The following is a 20,826-nucleotide window of genomic DNA, read 5'->3' as shown; positions in this document are numbered from 1 at the left end:
GCCGGAAAGAGTGCATTTTTATATTATTTCTGAAGTTACCACAAGTTGGTGGGTTACATTTTGCCATATTAAATTTCACATAAATGCTTACTTGAATACAATTAATTACAGAAACAACATCGAACCACAAATTTTGATACAAAATGGCGAATGGCAAATCTAAGCGAGTAATTTTGACATTTGAAACCATCACATTTTGAAACTAGTAGCGACATCTTTTTTTCGCTAAAAATAGTAGTCCTTTCCAAAACAGGGTAATATACATTTGTTCGGAGATAACTCCCCATGGCCACGACCATAGATAAACAAGTATAAACGGCCACGACGATCACGAACGAACATAAACAAACATGGCGAGCAATGTTCCACAACTTGTCGGTACATCAAAGGGAATTAATTGTTCGTTCATGTTTGAACCCGTATTTTTTTTTTGATGTTAAAATGTGCAGTCTTGCATTAGTTTTAAATTTTATTGAAAAAAAATGCTTTCTTTATTTTGACATATTTTGGAAATTCTGAACTGTTTTTCAAAGTAATCGTACTGCTTGAACTGCATAGAGACGAAATGTCAAAGCGCGTAATTGCCGCGCCGCCGTAACGGATAAGCATTGGTACGGAACCCATATAAATGTAAAAAAAAAAATACTTATTGTTAAAATCTTTATAAAATATCTTATCATTTGATGTGCATATGTCCCGTATCTTCGCAACGGCTAGACCTGCCTTCGCCAAAAACTAATCAGCACGTCTCTTTATCAATACGGATCGAATGTTTTTTGAACTATTCAAATCGGTTGATCGGTGTTTCCGAAATCGTCGACGAAAATTTGTATCCGCACATACATACACACACGCGCACACACACACACACACATACATCAATTTTTTCTAAGGTATGCCAAAATATTCAGAAACCTTTGAAACGTAAAGATATATAAAAATTTTCATTTTAGATTTTTTTGCGATTACTATAACTTGCCCTACGGGAAGTTAAAAATATACACAAAGATTGTAGAATAAAAAATATAAAAAATTTAAGTAAAGGATCTTCACCATACCCAGTTATATCTCTTGTCAATAAATGAGATACATGTAGATTAATTAAGATTCCACATTTTTCAACATTTTTTTTAGTGAATAAGCCAGTCATGTATCTATTAACTTGAACATTCAGTAAACTGCTACACTCTTCTTCAATGGAAATAGACACATTACATTTAAACTAGACTCATACATTGATCAAAGCTTTGCACAATAATAACAATTCCAACAAATTAGTCACACATTCTTTACGAAACTCACAATTGGCATAGTAAGATTATATTGACAAGGCTTTTGTAGAACCCAATTAATACACTGCAAGATAGATATCGATTATTAAACCAGTGACTTCTGATACTACAAAAAAATGTAGATGGTCTTGGTTAAAACTATGAGTCAGCAATAATTTTTTTGGATACTATTTGCTGCCAAATGAATTCAAAACCCTTAGTGTTTTAATCTAATTTTGAATAGTTGGAGAACTTTGGAATCAATCGTCTTTTTTATAGAAACTTATCGATTAGGGGGCATCCATTAATCACGGAGCGAGGTTTAAGGATTTGTGTGTGTGTGTGTGTGTGCGGATACAAATTTTCGTCGACGATTTCGGGAACACCGATCAACCGATTTGAATAATTCAAAAAACATTCGAGTCGTATTGATAAGGAGACGTGCTGATTAGTTTTTTGCGAAGGTACGTCTGGCCGTTCCGAAGATAAAAAATGCCAAAAATGGTAACTCGGTTTTTAAGAGAACGGAAAAGAAGAATGTCATTTGGCGGTCAAAAATGATCATTAGACATATGCACATTAAGTTATCAGATATTTTATAGACATTTTAACAATAAGTAGAAACTTTGTTTACATTCCTATGGGTTCCGTACCAATGTTCATCCGTTAGACGGCGACGCGGCGCTTACGCGCTTTGACATTTCGTCTCTATGCAGTTAAAGCAGTACGATTGCTTTGAAAAAAAGTTCAGAATTTCCAAAATGTGTCAAAATAAAGAAAACATTTTTTTTTAAAAAAAAAATTTTTTTTAAAAAAAAAGTAATTTTTTGTCAAATTTATAGTTTCTCAAAAATCTAATTTTTTTGAAGTAATTTTTTTCAACAATGTTAATTTAAAAAAAAAAAAATAATTTTTGGTACGGAAAGTTCCAGCAATTTGCCTTAAAAGGCACGATGCCATGCGCTCCACTAGTTTATTAACTTCCCGTAGGGTAAGTTATAGTAATCGTCCAAAAATCGAAATCAAAAATTTTTACATTTCTCGACGTTTTGAAGGTTTGTGAACATTTTGGCATACTTCAGAAAAAATGGATGTGTGTGTGTGTTTTGTATGTCCGCTTTTTTTCGTTCACGTTTTCGGGCGCACGGATCAACCGATTTGAATGGTTTAAAAAACATTCGATTCCTGTTGATAGGGAGATGTGCTGATTAGTTTTTGGCAAAGGCAGGTCCAGCCGTTACGGAGATATGGAGCAAAGAGTGCAAAAAATAGAAAGCGAGTTTTTGAGAGAACGGATCAACCGATTTGAATGGTTTAAAAAACATTCGATTCCTATTGATAGGGAGATGTGCTGATTAGTTTTTGGCAAAGGTAGGGCCAGAGGTTTCGGAGATACAGAGCTAAATGTTAAAAAAATGGCTGTTTTTGAGAGAACTAAGCGTCCGATTTAAATGATTCAAAGAACTTTCTGCTTCTTTCAACAATATAATTGATTTTGGAAAAAAAAATTTTTGTTTCTAATTTTTTTTTCAAAATTTTTTTTTTGTAATTTTGGATTAAAAATTCAAAAAATCACCCAGGCTAAGCACAGTCTAAGCGCCACTCTGGTAGAAATGTTTACGCAAGTGCGTTTAGACTGTTTATGTACTGGAGCACTTTTCCAATTTTGTGAAAATTATTGAAAAATGTGAAAATGCCGCCAAGCTAAGCATAGTTTTTTTTTTTTTTTTTTTTTTATTTCTGTTAATTTTAACAATCAGATTACAATACAATCTATAAGTTAAAAGTTATGGTATTGAAAATCAAAATCAAAAAGAAGAAAAAAAAAAATAATAATAAAAAAATAAAAAAAAAATAGAATAAAGGAAATTAAAGAAAAGAAATAGAATAAATGAATGAATAAATAATAATTAAAATAATAGTATTAATAATAAAAACGATAATCAAGCATAGTATAAATGAAAATGTCGCACAGAATTATTTGCAAATGCGTTTAGACTGTGACTATGCGGGAGCACTTTTTCAATTTTGTGTAAATTTAGCAACTATTTTTTTTGAAATTTAATTCGAAATGAAATGACGATTGTTAATGTTATGGAGATGATAAATTGATTTATTTATAATTAACTTCTCGTAGAGCAAGTTATAGCAATCGCAAAAAAATCGTTTTTTTTATATCTTTACGTTTTAAAACCTTCTGAATATTTTGGCATGCCTTAGAAAAAATTGATGTATGTGTGTGTGTATGTGCGTGTGTGTGTGTGCGTGTATGTGTGTGTGTTCGAATACAAGTTTTTGTCGACGATTTCGGTTACACAGATGAAGCGAATTGACTAATTCAAAAAATATTCGATTTGTATTGATAAGAAAACGTGCTGATTAGTCTTTAGCGAAGGCAGGCCTAGCCGTTCCGAAGATACGGGGCAAAAAGTGCCAACAACGGTAACTCAGTTTTTAAGAAAACGGAGCGTCCGATTTGTATAATTTAAAAACATTTTACTTGCATTATCAAGATGAAGATTTGATCAAATTTTCATGAAAATAGGTCTAGCGGTTTCGGAGATCTAGTAAAAAAAAATAAAAAAAAAATAACATTTGGCGGTCAACAATAATCATTAGACATTAGACATATGCATATCAAATTATCAGATATTTTATAGAGATTTTAACAATAAGTGTAAGTTTTGTTAACATTCCTATCGGTTCCGTACCAATGCTTATGCGTTAGACAGCGACGCGGCGCTTACGCGCTTCGATATTTAGTCTCTATGCATTAAAGCAGTACGATTGCTTTGAAAAAAAGTTCAGAATTTCCAAAATATTTCAAAATAAATTTTTCAACAAAAAGTAAGTTTTTGTCAAAAATTTATATAGTTCCTCAAAAATCTATTTTTTCAGAGTAAATTTTTTTCAAAAATGTTAATCTTTTAAAAAAAAAAATTTTTGGTACGGGAAGTTCCAGCAATTTTATCTTAAGGCACGATGCCATGCGCCCCACTAGTATTTGTATGGGCTCCGTAGCTATGTTTACCCGTGGACAGCAATCCGGTGTTCACGCGCTTTGTTTTCGTCTCTAAAACAGCTACGCAGTGCGATTGCATTGAAAAAAGTTCATAATTTAAAAAAAAAATCAAACTAGCTGTAAGTGGAATTCTGTCTTAAGGCAATTAAGGCATCGTGCCTTAAGGCAAATTGCTGGAACTTCCCGTACCAAAAATTATTATTTTTTTAAAAACGATTAACATTTTTGAAAAAAAAATTACTTTGAAAAAATAAGATTTTTGAGAAACTATAAATTGGACAAAAAATTACTTTTTTTTGAAAAAAAAATTAAAAAAAAAAAAAAAATTTATTTTTTTTTTTGTTTTTTTTTTTTTGAAAAAAAATTTTCTTTATTTTGACATATTGTGGAAGATCTAAACTTTTTTTCAAAGCAATCGTACTGCTTTAACTGCATAGCGACAAAATATAAAGCGCGTAAGCGCCGCGTCGCTGTCTAACGCATAAGCATTGGTACGGAACTCATAGGAATGTTTAACAAAATGTATACTTATTGTTAAAATCTCTATAAAATATCTGATAATTTGATGTGCATATGTCTAATGATCATTTTTGACCGCCAAATGACTCATTTTTTTACTTTTTCCTCCATATCTCCGAAACCGCTAGACCTACCTTCATGAAAATTTTATCGATTCTTCATTTTGTCAATACAAGTGAAATGTTTTTTGAATTATTCAAATCGGACGCTCCGTTCTCTTAAAAACTGAGTTACCGTTTTCGGCACTTTTTGCCCCGTATCCTCGGAACGGCTAGACCTGCCTTCGCCAAAAACTAATCAGCACGTCTCCTTATCAGTACGAATCAAATGTTTTTTGAATTATTCAAATCGGTTGATTCGTGTTCCCGAAATCGTCGACGAAAATTTGTATCCGCACATGCATACACACACGTACATACATACACACACACATACACACACACACATCCATTTTTTCTAAGGTATGCCAAAATGTTCAGAAACCTCTGAAACGTAAAGATATATAAAAATTTTCATTTTCGATTTTTTTGCGATTACTATAACTTGCCCTACGGGAAGTTAAAAATAAAACTAGCTGTAAGTGGAATTCTGTCTTAAGGCAATTAAGGCATCGTGCCTTAAGGCAAATTGCTGGAACTTCCCGTACCAAAAATTATTATTTTTTTAACATTTTTGAAAAAAATTTACTTCGAAAAAATAAGATTTTTGAGAAACTATAAATTGGACAAAAAATTACTTTTTTTTGAAAAAAAATTTTTTTTAAAAAAAAAAAAAAATTTAATTTTTTTTTTTGAAAAAAATTTTTTTATTTATTTTGACATATTGTGGAAGATCTGAACTTTCTTTTCAAAGCAATCGTACTGCTTTAACTGCATAAAGAGGAAATATCAAACCGCGTAAGCGCCGCGTCGACGTCTAACGCGTAAACATTGGTACGGAACCCATAGGAATGTAAACCAAAATTATACTTATTGTTAAAATCTCTATAAAATATCTGATAATTTGATGTGCATATGTCTAATAATCATTTTTGACCGCCAAATGGCTCATTTTTTTACTTTTTCCTCCATATCTCCGAAACCGCTAGACCTACCTTCATGAAAATTTTATCGATTCTTCATCTTGTCAATACAAGTAAAATGTTTTTTGAATTATTTAAATCGGACGCTGCGTTCTCTTAAAAACTGAGTTACCGTTTTCGGCACTTTTTGTCCCGTATCTTTGGAACGGCTAGACCTGCCTTCGCCAAAAACTAATCAGCACGTCTCCTTATCAATACGAATCGAATGTTTTTTGAATTATTCAAATCGGTTGATCCGTGTTCCCGAAATCGTCGACGAAAATTTGTATCCGCACATACATACACACACATACATACATACACACACACATACATCCATTTTTTCTAAGGTATGCCATAATGTTCAGAAACCTCTGAAACGTAAAGATATATAAAAATTTTCATTTTTGATTTTTTTGCGATTACTATAACTTGCCCTACGGGAAGTTAATTAGAGCTTAAATTAATTTGCTTTAAGACCGATACCGTGCACCACATTTTTTTTAAGTTACAATTGCACAAATTCGTCATCTACAGAGGGCTCGAGATCTGAAGAATATATTTTTCCTAAACTTCCAGCTCGTTTACAAATCTTTCTCTTAGCCAAATTGCCAAATTTGATAACTTATTAATCAAGTTAATAATTTACGTTCAGAGACATAGATAAGTAAACGGTAAAGTTCAGAAAGGTAGTAATCGGGTTTGATGGTGCTATTGTCAAATATCGCTTGACAACCCCGCGCTCATATTGTATTCAAATTAATTGCGCAAAATTTGTGAATGAAAAATAATTAATTTGAACTCAAATTTTTCAAGCATCTTTACAAAGCAGTAGGGGCAGTCATGTAATATAATATATATATACAAAGCTGGATTTTGTAGGCACTAGCCCCTATATTTATTATATATAAACCTGTAAATTAAAATAGTGAACAGTTTGTAACCAAATAAAGGCTTTTATGTCTGCAATAATTGTACAGTTTAATTCAAATTTGTGTCAAAATATTGTGTTGATGTAGGCCCACACCTCTATCATCTAGTTTTTACAAAACGCTGCATCGTGTGAATGAGCTGCTATCCAATCTAAATATGATGTAACTTTTGTGTAAACTCCTGGTAGACCAGGCCGGGCACAGCCAACGCCCCAGGATACGATACCTGTTTTAGTAAAATAAGCGTGAACAACTGTATATAAAATTTAAATGTATATTAGATAAGTCAACAGTTAATTTTATACATATTATTTAACCACCTAATGCAGTGGTGTGCAACTTTTTTTTGTCCCCCCGCTCTAATAAAAAAATTGTTGCGCCCTCTTTAATTTTTTCAAAAAAAATATTTCATAAATAATTTACATAAATAAAAAATCTAGATAATTGAATAAACAAAATAAATAATTAACTGATATTATCAGACTACAAATTAATATGCAATATCATGTGAAAATATTCATAAAAAATTAATTCTTTTTTCGTTTATTTTTTATATTATTTTCCACCCGAAGGGAACCTCTGTCTGTTATGGAGGAGACCTAATGTAATGTGATTTTTTTTTGTTCGACATGACCTATATTAGTAAATATCAGCAGTAAATTCGTTAAAAATAAAATTAAGAAATATTTTTTTATATAAATGTACAAATAATTTTTATATAAATATATATATATATATATATAAATTTATAAATACATTAATATAAATGTATTATTACCTATAATTTCCATTTTTCCTTCATCTTTTTCATAAACCAGAGGGCCACCACTATCTCCCTATAATAAAACAATATGCAATATATTCTTAAAATATATTTTTGTGAGAATAAACATCTGTTTGGTATACTAAAATGCTCAATAGAACGATAAATAAATGAATCATTTATGCTGGACTTAATTTAATTTAGGGTACCATTTTTCTAAGGGCAGTTGCATTAACTTCCAGATATATGCAAATGATAATAATTTGTAAAAATGCACGAACACGCTGTCAGGATATACACAACACTTGTCTTAAGTAAGTGCAAAGCCATTTATCGAAACTGTGATAATTTTTTATAATTATATCTCTTATTGTACAACTATGATGTTTTTGGCTGTTCGTTTAGATTATGAACTGTGTCACTGTGCAGTTTCATTGAAAACCTACTTAACTACGTCAATCAGCCCGTCTTCTCCAAAAACTATAATCAGACTCGATATCAATCTAATATCTCTCAAACAGTTTTTGAATTTCTAGAATATCGAGAGAATAAAATTAGCAAGTGAGATTTTCTGGCCAAAACATAAACTTCTTCGCAAAGTTAAAAAATATGTGTCGCCTTCATAATATAAATTGTTGCAATATATAGAAAACCACTAAAAATCTTACCTGACAAGCATCAACATTTGTGTTATATGCACACAACATTTCGTTTGTCAAATGTTCACCAATTGCCGTTTGTTTGCAACCTTCATCGCGCATCACGAATACGTTAGCCATTAGCAGTACATCAGAGGGATTCTTATCCTGTCCCTGACGGCCCCAACCAGCCACGGTACTCTTAACTCCGACGTAAGTAGACACTTGATAGAAAATAAGGCATTTCAATAAATCAATATTAACGATTGTAAGCACAGTTAATAATTAAATTACCAAACAATACTAGCGAAAGATCTCTTATAATCCGCGAAAAAAGATGCTTGTTTTTACGGTACTTTAGCTGAATAGATATACAAAGATAGATATATAATATTGCTGTTATAAGTTATGATCCATTCTAACAAAGTAAAATTTTTTGATAATAGAATATTTTCAATTTAACGGCTAATAACACATTGCTATGTCAGACCCGAACAGTTGAAGGCATATTAGTAAGATGGTGGAGATGGTGCAGTTGATGTGAAGATCATTGTCCTTGTATGCAAAAAGTATTAAATGCGAAAGATTATTGTAAGATTGTAAGATTTTATATTTATTAAAAGTGCTTGTGTTTGATTAAGACCACCCTGAATATATACAGAGAAGTTTCCAATGAAAACATCTCAAAGATAGCTAGCCTGATTTCTTTTTTTTATGTTTGAACAGCAATCAGAACAGATGGTTCTATGAGCTGTTGTGATAAGCCATCTCCTTAACACCGTTTTTTTTAGAAAGGACGCAATCCAACAATTGGCTTATGACTACTTGATATATTTTCTTTTATTGCAATTTCCCTTATATTGATCACATATTTTTAATTTGATGCAGCATTGTCCGAGATGGATATTGCACCTGATTCTTTATACATTCTCAAACTAACCAAAACTTACAATCTGCAATTGTTTAGATTCAAAGAGTTGCAAATCATCAGTTTTCATCAGTTTGCGCCAGTTTGGGCTCGGATGGAACGAACCCATGGCCTCACCACTGAGACACAGAAGAGCCCCAGCCAGTCAAAATGAAATAATATTTTACGATGTAAGTATATGAAATATGAAAAAAGTAGTACATGAAATTTACTGCTAAAGCTGCCTAAAGTATCAATTCAAAAATCGCTGTTTAAAATATTGAGAAAAAACTCTTCCTAAGATAAACTCATCCCTCAAATTAGTTTAACATATGTATAGTAAACTATTAATAAAGCAAACACAAAATTTGTGGAATATATAAAAAATTAGTCACAAGCTCTTGGAAAATAGCTGAGAATTATAGACGTCACAATGCTTTACGTTGGATTGCGTTCCTTTCTAAATCTTTATTTCATTCTACTAAATATGAATAGGATGTTATCATTCTCTTTGTTTCATGGTTATCTTAAGTTGTTAACACTTTGGGGACGGCTGTCCACCTCAGTGGACAAACATACTCTGTGAGGCACAGGCTATTTTATAAACAATGACTCAGTTTGCATCGAAAAGTTGAATAACTTACATATAGCAGTGATAAACAGTATTGTATTTTGAAAATAATTTTAAATTATTTTAGTAGTATTTTTAGCCTTTTTCTTTGCTATATGGTCTTTTTTTAATATTTAAAACCACCGAGCGCTTTTAAATATGGCAAAACGACTAGTAAACTTTGTGAATTAAGCAGTAGTAAAGATGAGTTTCAAATAGACATTCATATAGACGATTCTCCTTCAATAATCGAGTTTGGCATACATCAACAAACACCCCGACTACAAATACCAAGCAATATAAGACATCCAATAGATTATTTTACTTTATATTATATAAATGAATTATTAGACAATATAATAGAAAAAATAAACCATTATGGTAGCAAAAAAATGACCAAATATAATGACTAAATCAGTGGCATATTCTAAATTCTAAAAGACAAAGGGATTGTATTGTCTGTTCTGACAGAAAAGCACCAGGAGGAAGGCGGCGAACAACATTTTATTATAAAACATGTCAAAATCAACCAGCTATGCAGTTTGGAAAATGTTTTGAACGTCACCATTCTTTATAAAATGATTAAAAATAAATTAATATTAAAAATGTATGTCCTTCAATGACCACATATTTTTATCAAATAAATTGCATTACATACACAATGAAATCAAGTTTACAGCCGGTAAAGTAGATTGTTTTGAAATTGGTGCCGTCCCGAAAGTGTTAATTTTGTCAAACTTCAAATATTAATCCTCCAATATATTAAATTTTTCGGATCGAATTAAATGAATAAATATAAAGTTATTTTTTACAAACTTGGATTCGGCAGACAGACAGGTAGTATGTTCTTGTCGAAGGTGACACTATGCTCAAGCTTGAGCAAGGCGATATCATTAGTATCATGCAAATAGTCTGACGTGAAATTTTCATGTAATATGCCTTCCTTGAAACCGATGGTTAAACCCTCCTTGCTGTGGATGTTGTGCGCTCCTATTCGCGCTTTCAAAGTTTCTACTTTTGTCCTTCAAAATAAAAAAAACATAGTTAAATGCTAGACAAAACTATAAAAGTTGTAACTCAAATTAAAGAATTGAGAAAGTACTGCGATAAATGGAAATGGAGATTCAATTTTTTTTCTTGGAACACTAAAAGGAGAACCCGCGCGTTGCTCGTCTCGGATTTTGATGAAACTTGGCACAATGATAGATTTGATGCCCAAACTGACCATAGTTTTTATATGGAAATAAATTATATCTCTTCTTCCGTATTATTGCTGTTATTAATACAAAATTATAATGTTTCAGAAATCACTTAACATTTATATCATCGTAAGTTTCATGAAAATAGAAATTTAGAGGAGTTACGGAGGACTTTATTATGGAATATTTAGCGAAAAATATAAAATTAATCAAAAACTCAAATAAATGTTAATATTATTTACACGTGAAATTATAAATATCAAACAAAAATAATAAAAAATACTATATCTGAATTGGGAATTGAACCCCGGAGCCACTCGGCCAATCTGCTATTTATAATAAATAGCATTGCAAGCTATGCAATACGCGCGCTGCTAAAAGGCAAACTTTAATTAATTTTTATAATTAAACCGCTTTTCATAGGCCTCTAATATTTTACCACGGTCAGTTTGGGCATCAAATCTACCATTTTCCTTATAAGAGTTTTATTATCTGTTGCGATAAAACTTCTCCCAATCATTATTTTTCAAAAGACAAAGACAAAAGAATTTTTCAAAGTTCAAGTATTACGTAAGCACTATAGGGGAGCGGGGGAGTTATTTATTTCTTATTTTGGGTGACATTTTGGTGACAGCTTTGCTTACTTTTGCTGACAATGGGGGATGGGGGGGTTAAATAATTGTACTAAATCTGTTTACGTAATACTTGAACGATCCCCAACCCAATGATTTTATTGGAAACATTAATGAATGTTTCCATACAGTAAAACAAAAATCATTATCATTGCTTAACTAGAAAATAAATGGAGCTGAAATTGTGACTATCAAGTCATATCTCACCATCTGATGCAATGACCAGCTGTCAAAACATAACGATCATTTATGAGAGCACCACCGCAGTGCATGAATCCTTTCCTGGTGATGGCGACAGCCCATGGAAATTGATGTGGTTTGGCTTCTCTGCCTCCAACTATTCGTTTAGCCACAACGTTACTTGCACCGCATTCTGAATAAATATAAATTAAATAGTATATTAGTATAACTAATAAGATAATTAAAGTTATTAAAAAGTTATTAATAAAAGAGAATCATAAAATAGTAGATTAAAAATATGTTTGTAATTGAAAATTGTCTCCATCTGAATACTACGCGATGTAAAATTACCTCTGACACAAAACTTTCACGATTCTAGTTGGGGTTTAACAGCAACCAAATATGTTTATTAGAGTGGATCAAATTTAATGGTCATGAGGGCACATTGAAATTGTGGTTCTATGGGTCATTTAAAAAACTTTGCCGAAGAAATCTTAACTTGGAAGTGAATTTAAGGCTAGCGAAATTTGCAATAAAATTATTTCTCCATACATGTAAATTCTAATTACACAAATCTTACGTTTACCTATGTGAAAATTTGACATTTAGACATCGCAAACCTCTTAAAATATCATAGGCATATGCAAAGTGGTTTAATTATGATAATTATTTAAAGTTTACAAAATTAGGCTGTGCCCTTCACCTTACATATGTATCCTGACTATGTTAGGACAAAAAAAAATAAAATTTTTACGCTCTTTTGAATCACGCCAGTGTGTAGCTCATGGACCTATAACGCTAAAGAAAATCTTTGGCGTTCATTGAATATTTATTTAGTTGGCTTATGACTAAAAATTATTTTCATTAAAATAGGTTTTTTACGTTTTTCAAAAATGTGCTTTAGCTATAATGAAGGTCGAACCAACTACTAAAATATTATACATAATTCAGCATGAGATCAAAGTGACTTTAGTTAATATTTAAAAATAAAATAATAATCTTAAAAGTAACCAGTATACTAATAAAATAATGAAGTCCCAAATAACAGCAGTTATTAGTTTATATTTATAATTATCGGGCACATAACTATTACCAAGGCACAACTTAAAAATTGGTACGACTTCAGCAACCTTACCCTAATTATGTATACATTTGATATAATTTACTATAATGGTAGAACAAGTGAAAAAAATCGACTTACCGCAATCCGACAAAATTACAGCATGTATCTGAAAAGACATATTTAAAATAATAAAAATGGAACCAAAATAGCTCAAGATCTTAATTTTTTGTACTTACTTGATTAGATAAACAAAAAACCACCAGCAAAGTTATGGATTGCAAAATATTCATCTTTAAAAAATATAGTATGGTTTAACCAAAATAAACTACAACTTGAGGCAAAAAATCACAATTGCAAAGAAAACTTAAGTGCAGTTAATTTTATTTCTAGCTTGCAGCCAATTAAAGTTAAATTATTGTACAGAACCGTCGTAAAAATCCAAAATTATACGGTCAATAATAGGCGTGAAACAATAAAATAAAATAATTACGCATAAAATGTCTTAAAATAATAACTTGAATAATGCATGCGAAACCATAAAACACGATGTCCAATAATTGCGTGAAACGATTACTGAGATCCGTTTTCTTGTAAAAAAAAAATAATTGAAAAAAAAAACTAAAAATGATATTTTGTAAAATGTATTATATAATATTTAAACTGAAAGCATAACTCGCCATAAATTGCTATATTTGAGAAAACACGTAGGCCATAAAACGCAAAAAAAGCAAAATTGTTGTATAACACTTTCTGGTGGTTAAAAGCTCACAAAAAGCTTAATTTAAACAAATGTCTTTTCAATATTCAATCCTATTATACAATCGCAATTCGTTGTTATAAATCAACGATAATCAGTAGAACTAGTAGTTCTATTACCAAAAAGCAGAAAAAAATAAAAATCGATTCGCTAAATTCCTAATTTGAAATAATAATTATCAAGAGTATGTGTGTGCAAGTTTAAAAATTATATATAAATAAATATCTATATAGAGTTTTTTCCCATTAAGAAGTACATACTACATTTTATACCCAGTACAGTCCATTAAATATTTCATCCCACAAACATATGAGGTAATTTAGAAACTTTATTGTCAATTTAAGTTACAACCAAAATATACTTTGATTACATTCTTCAACTAATTAAATTATATCACAAAAATCATAAATTGATTAATTCTCGAGATCCTAAGAATCATCAATAATCGAGTTAATATAACAGATATACAAAATCATTTCATTTTCCATGTAATCTTGAATATATAATACTTTTGTTCAAACAAATAAATTTGAATTCATAGAATTTTAAATTTTAGCGCAATTATAATGTAGAAAGTACATAAAAAACAAAATGGTACAACAACTAGTTAATAATTAACTTATACTTAAATTAGAATTCATTCACACTCAAAATATACTAAATGCATGAGCAAAGGCACGATCACTTACACTAGTGGCCAACCAATATAAATAACCAAAAGAATAATTTATATTATTTAATTATTCTTAGAAATTATTTGTTAAACTTTGAAGCAAAAAGATAATCAATTAGTGAAAATGTAATTCCCAACCACATAGTACTTCATTTATTTAATTTGATTAAGTCTCTTTTATCAACTATTACTCATACAAGTATGTGCATGTGTGATTTTTAAACTTCTGAACTATAAATACATCGATTTATTTCAAAAAATTTTATTCAACATTTTGGGGATATGTGATGTCCCCTGCTTTAGGAAATATTGATCACAAATAATTCTGTTTTTAACATACATTTATACACTTATTCAATTAAATTAAAATTGAAAGCATTTATATTAAGCATTTTTACTCTTATAACTATTTTTCAAATCAAATAATTTTTTTTATTTGTTATCAATAGTTCCTGAAGAAGGTGACATCAGATAACCCCATCCTACACTGTTGAATAAAACTAATTGAAAAATTACATCAATAATCTTTTTAGGAAAAAGTTGCTTAAAGTTCATGAATTTAAAAATCACAATATATATATATATATATATATATATATATATATATATATATATTTACTAATCTATTATGAGTTCAAATAAATAATATAGTAATACTATATCTTTACTATTTGGTAAATCAGCAATGAAGTCAAAATATCGATGTCTTACAAAACTAAAAAAGTACTTTTATAAATCTAACTTTAGTTTCATATCAATGATAATATTCTTATATTTTTAGCATTCTAAAATAGTATATTTAATTCATTTAATATTTTACATTGTATTTTAAATACATAAAAAAGTCATTCAATCACACAATCATAAATCGTAAAACAAACTGAAACTGTGCTATATATTAAAGCACAATAGAAAATAAAGTAAACTCCGTTAATAGAAGTAAAACAATTTGAAAATGTAATGCATTCGGTAATTATGAAACAATTAGTATTATTGAAGCAAAATAGTTAAACACTTTGCTTAAAGAATATTTTTTGCAAACCATTCTACCACAAATGGTTACAAATGCATGTGAATTGTAAGAATCTTATTTTAACTTTAACAAAATATTAACTTATATTAATGATTTAGCAAAATTGAATTAGTTTTGTATTTACCATGTGATAAAAGTCATCATGCAACAATGACAAAAAAACTAAAAATATATAAAGAAACAAAATTTAAATTTATAGTAATATCACCTTGCTAACATATTAGCCCGTAAGTTATTTTCTCAACATTATTTACTCTTTTTTTATTGTGACTCGTAAGTAGAATGAAAACTCTCCGATAATTTAACATTAAAAAATACAGTAAGATAATTTCATTGTGTGTGCACTTCTAGCATATCTTACTCACATGAATCGCATACCTTAAAAATTACAAGTATTTTTATAGTTCAAACAATATATACAGTGTAAAGTTCAATTAGAATTTTGAATCCAACGGAAACAGAATTGCTGTAGAACATTATGATTGTAACCTTAGCCTTAGTTTGATTTATATCATTCAAGTATACAGTTTAAAGATTTTCTACAACAAATGCAAGTATAGTTAGATTCATTATATTATTTGAGATATTTGAAAAAAATTGATTATTAAATAGTACTAACCAATATTTATTGAATATACGCAGTGAAAATATCTGAAAATGTCGGAAGCAACGATTATGTCTGTGAATGATCAGAAAATTAAAATTGTGCCACTAGAACTTTCAATAGAAGACATTAAACTTGAAAATGAATTTGATGACTTAAAGGTATTGTTAAGTCTGAATCATGTTTAGAAGATGATGAAACATGTCTGGAAAGATTTATGAATTCCGAAGTAACTATTGAAGAAGAAGTCAAACAGGAGGTGTAATAGGTCATTTTCAGAATCTAATTATTTAAAAGAGCACATGGTTACCACATACCTAGAAATGGCAACAATAAATGCAATGTATGCGATAAGACATTTAAATATTCATCACAATTGCAACATCACATGATTACTCAAATATAAAAGTTTCAGGTACTGATTACTGAAATGTCTTCAAATAAATTAAAAAAAAAGAAAATAATGCTATCAACAATCTACGGGCTATTTATATGACAAATTTGATCTGTAAATCATGTGATAAATTAGATATATAAAATAAACATTGCATTTAACCATTTGTTGGTCAAAATAGTTCACTTAGTTTTAAAAATGACTAGTGAATACAGTGTGAATAAAGTCTTCACAAGTTGCACTTCTTTATCTAGCAAAAGTTTTCAATTTGTTCAATCATTGATACAATATATATATATATATATATATATATATATATATATATATATATAAGTATATATGTATAAATACATATATACATAAGTTGTTTTTGGTCATTTACATGTTTCAATAATTATAAAAAATCTGTACAAAAGAACTATAAACAAACATTAATAAATCACTTGGCTATAACTTGTGCGAGCAGTTGAAGTTATTGCTTCTTCTAGGTTACTATCTAATTTGCGATAAGAAGCAGTATGACGTCTTCTGCCTCCACGACTGCCTGAACTTCTACGTCCTTCCAATACAAACGCTAACAACTTATTTTTGTTATGAGCAAGAATATAACCCAGAACACATAGCGCCATTCCACATAAGAGATAACTAAACAGATGCGAGTCTTCAGCTTCAACAAATGGTTGCGTCTGATCGTCTCTTGGCAATATTACTTCATTTGCCACCTCTACATCTTTTGATTTGTATTTTTCTGGATGTTCCAATTCAGGTATTTGGTCCATCCCGAGTTCTGAATCAATGTCATCACCATTATCCATATCATTCACATTATTCAGATCTAACGCCTGTTCTGAATCTTGGTCATTCTTTTCTAATAATGGAGTATTTGCAACAGCTAAAAATTCTTCATACTTTTTATTATTATCAAAGTTTTTGTCATTCACTGCTTCAGAAATAGAAGTTTTGGCATTATTAAGATTAGTATCAATTGGTGTTTTCTTTGATATACTATTTTGATCTTCAGCTCTTGCATTTTCTGATATAGCACTAGTTTTGTTGGGTTTAACATTATCTTGAGCATTTAAATTAGTTTGCGGTACACCTAATGCTTTGCTGCTTTGAGTATTTTTCTCATTGTCATTTTGGTTTTTAACAACTTGTCCCTCATTTTGTATTGGAATAGTCGATTTAATTGGACTTGATTTTGGTGGCAATTGATTTGGCTGAACATCCATAGCTGCTATAATCGTTTTTGGCGAGACTAAAGTTTCACAAAGACTTTTATTATTATTGCACAACTCATTGCATTTGTCAGCTAATCGCAACTTGAAATTATGTATCTGTTCTGTGAAATACGTCGTCGCATTGTAATTTGTATAGAATTTGGTCAAGTCAATACAAATATCTGCACCTACTTCCCTGGTTGGTTGCGATAAGGAGGCATTCGTACACAAGTGAAGGTACAGGTCAAAATAAGCTGAACAGACCAAAGATTCATCACTAACTTTGTGTAAAACATCGATGCAACTGTCTTTTAGAGTTTTGTCAAAGCAACTCGAATGATTGTTTACTACATTTAATAAATAATTTTCGCCGGCTGCCTGTTTTAGACTAATTGACGCTGCATTTCCCAACACAGCAGCAGATAAGGTTAAATAACCGCAACATAGTACAACTAAATACACTTTATTATTGACAAGCATGATGTCAATTGCAGCAAACAGAACTAAAATTGAAGAAAATATCAAATTATTAAGACGCACCTTTTAGGCATTAGCAGCCGAATCCGCATTTCTTTACAACGAGCAAAATTTGTCGGACATCTCGATCGTTTGCACTGTGAGCACCCTAGACAATGTCTGATGACACGCCTGTCAAGTGTCGGCACACTTTGACACGCACATGCGGATGTGACACATGACACATGACACATGACACATGACAATTGATCCGCTGAAAGGTTTCAGTGACACATGGAATTAACGCCGCTTACCACCTCTTACTAATAGACCCTAGACAATATAATAATTAACTAGCTGTAAGTGGAATTCTGTCTTAAGGCAATTAAGGCATCGTGCCTTAAGGCAATTAAGGCATCGTGCCTTAAGGCAAATTGCTGGAACTTCCCGTACCAAAAATTATTATTTTTTTAAAAACGATTAACATTTTTGAAAAAAATGTACTTTGAAAAAATAAGATTTTTGAGAAACTATATATATGGACAAAAAATTACTTTTTTGAAAAAAAAAATTAAAAAAAAAAAATGTTTTTTTTTAATTTTTTTTTTTGAAAAAAATTTTTTTTTCTATATTTTGACATATTGTGGAAGATCTGAACTTTTTTTTCAAAGCAATCGTACTGATTTAACTGCATAGGGACAAAATATAAAGCGCGTAATCGCCGCGTTGCTGTCTAACGCATAAGCATTGGTACGGAACCCATAGGAATGTTAACAAAATGTATACTTATTGTTAAAATCTCTATAAAATATCTGATAATTCGATGTGCATATGTCTAATGATCATTTTTGACCGCCAAATGGCTCATTTTTTTACTTTTTCCTCTATATCTCCAAAGTCGTTGGACCTGCCTTTCCAAAATTTTGAACAGTTCTTCATTTAGTCAATACAAATAAAATGTTTTTTGAATTATTCAAATCGGACGCTCCGTTCTCTTAAAAACTGAGTTACCGTTTTCGGCACTTTTTGCCCCGTATCTTCGGAACGGCTAGACCTGCCTTCGCCAAAAACTAATCAGCACGTCTCCTTATCAATACGAATCGAATGTTTTTTGAACTATTCAAATCGATTGATCCGTGTTCGCGAAATCGTCGACGAAAATTTATATCCGCACATACATACACACACGTACATACATACACACACACATACACACACACATACACACACACACACACACATACATCCATTTTTTCTAAGGTATGCCAAAATGTTCAGAAACCTTTGAAACGTAAAGATATATAAAAATTTTCATTTTCGATTTTTTTGCGATTACTATAACTTGCCCTACGGGAAGTTAATTAATAAGCTAATAGATAATTATTAATAAGCTAATAGACATTATATTACTAGTAATATAAGGTCTATGCTTTTACTTAATTTCTTTTTTTTAGATTTTTGATAGATGTTATTTTTAACTTCCCGTAGGGCAAGTTATTGTAATCGCAAAAAAATCGAAAATGAAAATTTTTATATATCTTTACGTTTCAGAGGTTTCTGAATATTTTGGCATACCTTAGAAAAAATGGATGCATGTGTGTGTGTGTGTGTGTGTATGTATGTGTGTGCGGATACAAATTCTCGACTACGATTTCGGGAACACGGATCAACCGATTTGAATAATTTAGAAAACATTCGATTCATATTGATAAGGAGACGTGCTGATTAGTTTTTGGCGCAGGCTGGTCTAGCCGTTCCGAAGATACGGGGCAAAAAGTGCTGAAAACGGTAACTCAGTTTTTAAGAGAACGGAGCGTCCGATTTGAATAATTCAAAAAACATTTCACTTGTATTGACAAGATGAAAAATTGTTCAAATTTTCATGAAGGCAGGTTTAGCGGTTTCGGAGATCTAATGAAAAAAGTAAAAAAAAATGCCATTCGGCGGTTAAAAATGATCATTAGATGTATGCACATCAAATTATCAGATATTTTATAGAGATTTTAACAATAAGTATATTTTTTTTTTACATTTCTATGGGTTCCGTACCAATGCTTATGCGTCAGACGGCGGCGCGGCACTTGCGCGCGCTTTGACATTTCGTCTCTAGGCAGTTCAAGCAGTACGATTGCTTTGAAAAAAAAGTTCAAAATTTCCAAAATATGTCAAAATGAAGAAAACATTTTTCTTTTCGAAAAAATTTTGTTTTCAAAAAAAAATTTTTTTTTCAAAAAAAAGTAAATTTTTGTCAAATTTATAGTTTCTCAAAAATCTAATTTTTTCGAAGTAAATTTTTTTCAAAAATGTTAATCGTTTTTAAAAAAATAATAATTTTTGGGAAGTTCCAGCAATTTGCCTTAAGGCACGATGTCTTAATTGCCTTAAGACAGAATTCCACTTACAGCTAGTTTGAAATAAATATGCATAAATTAGTAGTGTATAGCATCGTGTCTTAAGGCAAATTGCTTGAACTTCCCGTACCAAAAATTATTTTTTTAAAAAAAGATTAAATATTTGTTAACCTTTTGGAAAAAATATTTTTTCATCATGAAATATTTTGAAAATTTTGAACTTTTTTTCAAAGCAATCGCGCTGCTTTAGCTGCATAGAGACGCAATATCGAAGCGATGTTACGGAACCCATAGAAATATAAACAAAATTGATACACATTATTAAAATCTCCATAAAATATCTGATAATTTGATGTGGAAATGTCTAATGATCATTTTTGACCGCTAAATAGCATTTTTTTACTAGATCTCAGAAACCACTAGACCTGTCTTCCCAAAAATTTAATCAATTCTTCATCTTGTCAATACAAGTAAAATGATTTTTGAATTATCAAAACCGGACTCTTAAAAACTGAGTTACCATTTTTGGCACTTTTTGCCCC

General features: G+C 30.4%; 2 protein-coding genes across 2 annotated transcripts in view; both read right to left on the bottom strand.

The window, feature by feature from the left end:
• Positions 1-6,838: 6,838 nt before the first annotated feature.
• The window catches only part of LOC113375578 (trypsin-1-like), a gene marked incomplete in the record, with an annotated part of 382,748 nt that continues 368,760 nt past the window's right edge, over positions 6,839-20,826 (bottom strand). The window contains 6 exon segments of the mRNA XM_026615510.1: positions 6,839-7,030; positions 7,583-7,640; positions 8,236-8,429; positions 10,539-10,744; positions 11,761-11,926; positions 12,935-12,962. Coding sequence (XP_026471295.1) covers positions 6,909-7,030; positions 7,583-7,640; positions 8,236-8,429; positions 10,539-10,744; positions 11,761-11,926; positions 12,935-12,962 — 774 coding nt within the window.
• On the bottom strand, positions 16,634-18,100 carry LOC113375577 (trans-Golgi network integral membrane protein TGN38-like). The gene has a single exon (XM_026615509.1). The coding sequence runs from the start codon at positions 17,955-17,957 to the stop codon at positions 16,689-16,691; it is 1,269 nt and encodes a 422-aa protein (XP_026471294.1). The 5' UTR covers positions 17,958-18,100; the 3' UTR covers positions 16,634-16,688.

The sequence above is a fragment of the Ctenocephalides felis genome, unplaced genomic scaffold, assembly GCF_003426905.1.
Source record: "Ctenocephalides felis isolate EL2017-DRISC unplaced genomic scaffold, ASM342690v1 CF-g0.4_SCAFFOLD_01886, whole genome shotgun sequence".
Lineage (NCBI taxonomy): Eukaryota > Metazoa > Arthropoda > Insecta > Siphonaptera > Pulicidae > Ctenocephalides > Ctenocephalides felis.
This window is presented reverse-complemented; position numbering and strand designations above follow the sequence as displayed.

Coding starts and splice junctions, on each gene's coding strand:
- LOC113375577 (XM_026615509.1), bottom strand. CDS start 17,957: ATGCTTGTCAATAATAAAGTGTATTTAGTTGTACTATGTTGCGGTTAT.